The 7,500-nt window shown below is 38.7% G+C and overlaps 1 protein-coding gene across 1 annotated transcript in view; it reads right to left on the bottom strand.

Moving 5' to 3' along the window:
• The window catches only part of eif4e2 (eukaryotic translation initiation factor 4E family member 2), a 9,814-nt gene that overhangs the window by 7 nt on the left and 2,307 nt on the right, over positions 1 to 7,500 (bottom strand). The window contains exons 2-8 of the mRNA XM_017461905.3: positions 3,167 to 3,278; positions 2,644 to 2,778; positions 2,282 to 2,386; positions 1,972 to 2,124; positions 1,324 to 1,460; positions 1,060 to 1,137; positions 1 to 849 (exon numbers count right to left, since the gene is read on the bottom strand). The exon at positions 1 to 849 is cut by the window's left edge and continues 7 nt beyond it. Of these exons, the coding sequence (XP_017317394.1) occupies positions 1,089 to 1,137; positions 1,324 to 1,460; positions 1,972 to 2,124; positions 2,282 to 2,386; positions 2,644 to 2,778; positions 3,167 to 3,278 (691 nt within the window). The 3' untranslated portion in view covers positions 1 to 849; positions 1,060 to 1,088. The remainder of the gene's footprint in view (positions 850 to 1,059; positions 1,138 to 1,323; positions 1,461 to 1,971; positions 2,125 to 2,281; positions 2,387 to 2,643; positions 2,779 to 3,166; positions 3,279 to 7,500) is intronic.

Below are 7,500 nucleotides of genomic sequence, written 5' to 3'. Positions count from 1 at the left end.
CAGCTGCATATTTGACGTTTATTGCCATCAGTAATCCAAACATTACTTCAAAACACACCCAAGTTTATAAATCCAGGCAGTATGTAAGATGTACACAAACCATGACCAACCCCAATCGCCAAATCCACATCAGTTAATATTCTTCAGTTTTACTTGGTGGAAAAGGAGAATCAGGATTTTTCGGCTGACAGCATAATCACAAAAATATCTTTCCAAGGCAAAAATCGCTGAGTGCTTCTGGGAAGCAGGCACTGTGCGATATCTTTTAGGCTTTTAAGTTTCAACACACTCAGCTTAAAACAAAAAAAATATCAAGAACAGATTCCATCATATATCTCTTCAAAAAACTTTGAAAATATAATGTTTCTCACAATTTCAAAAACAAAACTTTAACACTGAAATTAAAATACTGCACTATAGTAAAATGTAACCCTGTTTATGACAATATCAAATAAAAGTACTTGCTTTCTAAGAAGTGTGGGTTATGTGAAGCTGAATAACTTGCCAGATGAGGTCAACATGACTTACTGTACAATGATTCAACAAATTTAATTTGATTGGTTTTGTTAATCAGCCTTCATCAGAACCACAGTAGCGACAATTATTGAGGCTTGTTTCTGCACTGGCTTATGTTTTTCTTAATAAGTATTGAAAACATCTGTTACTGGTCATTTGACTCCTCCTTCATTCTCAGGGGCATTTTAGCTGAACAGATATTTTGACCAGGAATATGGGCTTTCCAGTAGCCAATATCCCTTTTGTTTTCTATTCAAAACAATGTTAATTCATAAATAAGTGAGTTGTATGCCCTAGGAAAGTCCTCTTCATCCACACTGAAGGTAACTAAACCTAGAAATGAAATAACATTGTATTAAATTAGAGACTGAAAATAGCAAATTGTTTATCAAATATAGCAGGGTTATAACCATTATAGTGGTTAAGGTTTAGACTGATAAGGTCAAGTATGGTGCAGTTTTGCTTTTGGCATGAAGATATTTTGGAGTGTTATATGGAGAATTTTTTTTTCTTTAAAAAAAAAAGGTGCTATACTGGTCCTACCCCTGCAATTGTTCACCCTTGAGAAAGACCTAGCGACCACCACTAGCATTCACCAGTCCATGAAAATCCTCCCAAGCCCTGAAAACAAAGAAAATGTACACAAATGTAAAATAAAATCTTCCTATTAAAATGTAATGTCAATGGGTCTTTTGTTCTCCATGGTTGTGTTTTGGATCAAGTTCAAAGATGGGCGTGTTTTGTACAGCCTGTTGGTGCTTAAAGTTAATAATGCAAGCATGTGTGCATTTGTGTGCAGCCACTCACTTGATGCTGTCAGTGTGCGTTTTGTACTCCATGATGGTGTTTGGTGGCAGGTTGAGGACTCTGCGAAGCGTGTCTCTGATGCGAGCAGTAGTGGCCTGATCACTTGCCGTTTTGTTCCAGATAGATATGATATCCTCCTACACACACACACACACACCCCCCTCAATTAAACCACCTACTCTTAAGGCCATCAGATTACTTAGCAATAAACCTAAATAACTTATTTCTACTAATTTGCTTCATAATTCATGTGTCATGAGTGGAAGTGTGGTAAGAACATTAAATAAAGTCTGACGTCACATATCCACTCATACTAAGTAAATATTTACAACAATTTAATAAAACCCTACACACCAAAATATTTTACAATGTTTTGCTTGCTTTGAAGATGGAGAGGGCTAGAAATATGATGCCACCTACAAACTTTATAAAGTGTGTGATAATGGAGAAATAACCTAAAAATGAATAAACAACTGCATTAAGTTTCCTAATGTAGGCAACACGTCAACAGATCTCCATATGCTTTTCCAGATTAGTCACATTTACAGAATTTATAGACTGGAGGAGTGAAGCTACAAACCTCCAGATTAGTACAATGAAGCAAAAGTCCATGATGTAATTAGGTATTCCGGCACAGTGTTTTAGTACCTGGAAGCGGACTGAGACAACAGCGCCACAGATCTCCTCACCAACCATGAACTGCTCACCCAACATGGCCAGGATCAGATTTTCCCAGCAGCGTGAGGCCAGACCCTTCCGCAGCCGAATTATCCACTTCCCTCCACTCTTATTAGCATCATCCTAGTGACATAGATGAGACAAAACAGAGAGAGAGACGTTAGTTTTATTTCACTTAAGTACATAAAAAAAAAAATGCAACAATAAATAATAACACAACAACAGCTTATCAATCAAAACAAATTACACTGAGTTATGCAAGAAATATTGGTATATTCACCTCCCACATGGGCTTGATTCCCTCTTTAAACAGGTGAAAGTCGCTATGGCCAGTCAGATCACCTGGTCTGATCATGTGACTGTAAAACCGCCAGAACTGCTCCACCTGTGGCCCAGACTGTATATTAGTTTTAATGAAAATGATACAACAACCACAACTGTGAAGATTTAAGAAAACATAGGGTTGTATTAGTGAGTGCGTGTTTGCTTTTGTTTACAGTTATGACTGCAAATGTTTGTGGGTTGGTATGAGTGTAAGTGGATTTTGGGTTTAGACAAAATTTAGGCTTAAGGAGAGAGGGATTGAGTGTATAGTCTATATATTCAAGTATGGCCCTCAATTTAAACAAACGTGTGACTAACCGAAGCAAAGCTGCCAATTTGTTTGATGTTCTGCTCATAGCTCTGTGTACTGGCTGGTCTGCCTGGGGTTCGCCGAGAATACCAGAATGTGTAGTTATACTGAAGAGGGTGTTCACCTGCCCCAGGAACCACAGCCTATAACATATACACAGAAGAGAATGTGTGTGCAGTTTTATCGATCTCACTAGTTAGTTCTGTCACAGGCCACAAATATCACGCTGAGCATAACAGCAAAACAAAACCAAAAAGTAAAACCAAGTGTAAACTTGTGAGCTTTGTGAATACATGTCCTGGGATGAGCACACACAAGCACACACACACACACACACACACACACACACACACACACACACACACAAGCACACACACACACACACAAGCACACACAAGCACACACAAGCACACACAAGCGCACACAAGCGCACACAAGCACACACAAGCACACACAAGCACACACACACAAGCACACACACACAAGCACACACACAAGCACACACACACACACACAAGCACACACACAAACCTTCTTCTTGGTAGTGTTTTGGTCCTTTTCCTCATCCTCATTCCTTTCCTTCTCACCATCTTTCGGTGAGCCGTTGTCCTGGTCGTGATCTCCACTGTCGTCATCTTTCAGACTGTAGTTAGTAAAGAGGAAAAAAAAAAGAAGTCAGTGGGAAAAAGTGGCATCAACTACCTTCTAAAAGCGTTAAAAAGACTGAACCTTGTGATGCCACCACTCTTTATAAGAGCCCCTGTATGAGCAGCAATAAAACAGACCCAATGCATTTATAAAAAAAAAACCAAAAAAAACCCACCAGCATATTTTTACAGTGGCTATTTTATACGCAGACTATTTGGCCACCAAACATGCTGAAGGTTTGTAAGACCAAAAAGGTTTCCTCTGACCATAGCACATTATTCCATAGTTTCATTGGTGAAGGTCAGTGGATGCATACTGCGAGTCAGTTTCAGAAGGAAGTTCCTTCTTGCAAATCTTCCAAAGTGCTTGTTATTATGAAAGTGGTGTTTAATAGTTGATTTTACTTGACAGCCACAGAGTCAACTAACCAATTCTAAAACTCTGCATTTTTTCACCATCATCCTCATTGTGCACATGGGTACAATTTTTGGCAGTCCATTTTTTTTGTTGTTTTAAATCACTGAATGTATTCTCTATAACCATTACCGGATTTATGCAGATCAACAACCATGTTGAAAGGTCTTTAGTTGTTCCCATGGTAATGGATAACATTTAAAGTTCATGTGTGCAAGTACATACTACAGTGGTGCTTGAAAGTTTGTGAACTTTATAGAATTGTCTACATTCCTGAATAAATATGAAACCTGAAACATCATCAGATTTTTTAAAAAGTAGTTTAAGTAGATACAGACAACCCAATTAGAAACAAAACATACTATACATGGTCATTTATATACTGAGAAAAATTATCCAGTATTACACATGTTAGAATGTTACATATGAGTGGCAAAAGTATGTGAAACTTTGCTTTCAGTATCTGTTGTAACCCCCTGGTCTAGCAATAACTGCAAATAAATGTTTCCAGTAGCTGTTGATCAGTCCTACACATTGGCTTGGAGGAATTTTAGCACATTTTAGCAACATGAGGTTGCAATTCTTCCGGACCTGATAGGGCAACAAATACGCGCAAGTGTTTTAGTCGGTCCACAAGTGGTAAAGAGGAAGAAGAACACCTACAAGCACACGGGAAAAACTACAGATGGCGGCAATTAGCTCCACCCCGACTAGTTGAAAGGAAAAGAGTGGAAAGCTAGCATCAGATGCTAGTGTGCAGCCGATGCTATTGTTAATTTCGGACAAAGCGAGGAAACACCTGGAATTTGGCAACACACCTGAAAGACGGGTGCTATATTACGTTTGTTTGAGGCAGCTTTCATTGTGGCCATGAAACCAGCTAACGTTATGCTCCATGTAATGCTTGCGATAGCCAGTTATTTGTTAACGACGCTAATGCATTTCAATGTTATAAACTACCTCCTAATGGGCCACCATGCACTGCCATTTAGCCCGTGTCCTGTCAGCAAAATGTAGCCTAATGTCACTAATAATTATTCAAATGTTAATGCTTTTAATAAATCTTTTTGGCCTGCCACCTTATCAGTGAATTAAAACTAATGCTTGCATTCAGAGTATAAGGTGTGTGTATGTTTGTGTGTGTGTGTTTTTTTTGGGCGGTGGGGGTGTTTCCATTTGTGACTATATTACCTTTCTAAAATTCAAACTGTAGACCAGTGGCTCTCAACCTTTTGTGAGCTTTGGACCCCAAGCATATTTCGAACAATCCACAAGGACCCCCTAACTCCACAACAATTATAGGCTATATATTAAATAGTCATTTCTATATATGTTGCTTTATTTTTATTAATATTTGACATCAATAATATGAACATTAAAATTGAATCAAAACAAAGATTTAATTTTTTACGTTATTGTTGGTGTGACATTTAATTTGATTCTCTGAATTATCCTTTGTTTATTTTATCCATCAATGCAACACTTGAACTTGTCTACCACTCACAGGTTTTTGCAAATTATCATTTCATTTGTAAATAAATTTAAAATAAATCCAAAATTAATCCATTAATGAACGATTGTCAGCTCAGCTAATATGATATTTGCGAATAACCAAATTGATTAATTAAAAAACATCATTTGAATATGTTTTGATACATTGATACTTTCCTACGGACCCCCTGCAATTATACCCCCCGCCCTCCGGATGAGAAACACTGCACTAGACGGTAGTGCATAGTGAAAGTATATTGGATGTAATTTGGGACACAACTTTAGTACTTACTCTCCGAAGCATGTTTTCAGAACAGAAGTAACGTAATGAGTAAATGTACCGCGCACAGACCAACTAATCGATAATGAGATTCGTTGACAATTCCCATAACTGATTATTATCGATTAGTTGTTGCAGCTCTAGTCTTGTCTACAAGATCTTAAGCAAAGGGCAGACGGTCAGCAACGTTCTCTTTGGAGAGCAGTGGCTTGCAACCTTGCCATGTATACCATTGTTGTTCAGTGTTCTCCTGATGGCAGACTCATGAAAATTAACATTAGCCAATGTGAGAGAGGCCATAAGTTGCTTAGAAGTTACCCGGTGTTCTGTTCTGACCTTGCGGACTATTACAAGTCAGGCTCTTTGTTGGTCAGCCACTCCTGGGAAGGGTACCAATAGTCTTGAATTTCCTCCATTTGTACACAATCTGTCTGACTGTGGATTGGTGGAGTTAAAACTCTTTAGATGATTTTGAACCCTTTTCCAGCTTTATTGAGCACCAATAACTGTTTTTCTGAGGCCCTCAGAAATCTCATTTGTTCATGCTATGATACACTTTTCCAACAGAGTTGTGAAGATCAGACTTTGATAGAACCCTGTTCTAAATAAAACAGGGCATTCACTCACACCAGATTGTCATTCCACTGATTGAAAACATCTGACATTTCAACATTTCAACTTCAAATGAACACTAATCCTAGAGGTTCACATACTTTTGTCAATCACAGATATGTAATATTTTATCTTTTTCCTCAATAAATAAATGACAAAGTATATCTGTGTCTGATTTGTTTCATTAGATTCTCTTTGTCTACTTTTAGGACTTGTGTGAAAATCTGATGTTTTAGGTCATATTTATGCAGATATATAGAAAATAGAAGAACAAAACAAAACCAAACCACACAACTTTCAAGCACCGCTGTATACTATTCATACTACAGGGAATGTATACATGTGCATACTATAGATTGATAGTGACTATTGTCAGACCTAGTCTGACATTTTTCTTTCATGACAGTATGTTCATTCACAATTATTACTAGACCTGTCTGTGTACATGACAGTCATCTGTGTACAAGGTAAAAAGCATGGCAGAACTAATGCAGCCCTGGGGTGCTCCAACATTTGTTTTAACTGCTGATGACAAGGTTTTGTTCACTTTAACAATTTGGACTCTCTTTGTGAGAAAAGAAGTATACCACTGAATCAAATATGGATTTACACCCAACCATACAAGTTTTGACTCTAAGATGTGAGCTTGAATTGTGTTAAATGGTAATGGACTGGCCTTACAGTATCTCACAAGAGTGAGTAAACCCCTCACATTTTTGTCAATATTTGATTATATCTTTTCATGTGACAACACTGAAGAAATGACACTTTGCTACAATGTAAAGTAGTGAGTGTACAGCTTGTGTAACAGTGTAAATTTGCTGTCCCCTCAAAATAACTCAACGCACGGCCATTAATATCTAATCCGCTGGCAACAAAAGTGAGTACACCCCTAAGTGAAAAAGTCCAAATTGGGTCCAAAGTGTCAATATTTTGTGTGGCCACCATTATTTTCCAGCACTGCCTTAACTCTCTTGGGCATGGAGATCACCAGAGCTTCACAGGTTGCCACTGGAGTCCTCTTCCACTCCTCCATGACGACATCACTGAGCTGGTGGATGTTAGAGACCTTGTGCTCCTCCACCGGCATTTGAGGATGCCCCACAGATGCTCAATAGGTTTTAGGTCTGGAGACATGCTTGGCCAGTCGATTACCTTCACCCTCAGCTTCTTAGGAAGGCAGTGTTGGGTTGTCTTGGACGTGTTATCATGCTGGAATACTTCATACTGATCATGCTCTGCTTCAGTGTGTCCAGTACATGTTGGCATTCCCTCAATGAACTTTAGCTCCCCAGTGCCGGCAGCACTCATGCAGCCCCAGACCATGACACTCCCACCACCATGCTTGACTGTAGGCAAGACACACTTGCCTTTTTACTCCTCACCTGGTTGCTGCCACACACATTTGACACCATCTGAA

Source organism: Ictalurus punctatus, chromosome 20, assembly GCF_001660625.3.
Source record: "Ictalurus punctatus breed USDA103 chromosome 20, Coco_2.0, whole genome shotgun sequence".
NCBI lineage: Eukaryota > Metazoa > Chordata > Actinopteri > Siluriformes > Ictaluridae > Ictalurus > Ictalurus punctatus.
Note: the sequence above shows the minus strand (reverse complement) of the source record. Positions and strands in the feature narration are given on the sequence as shown.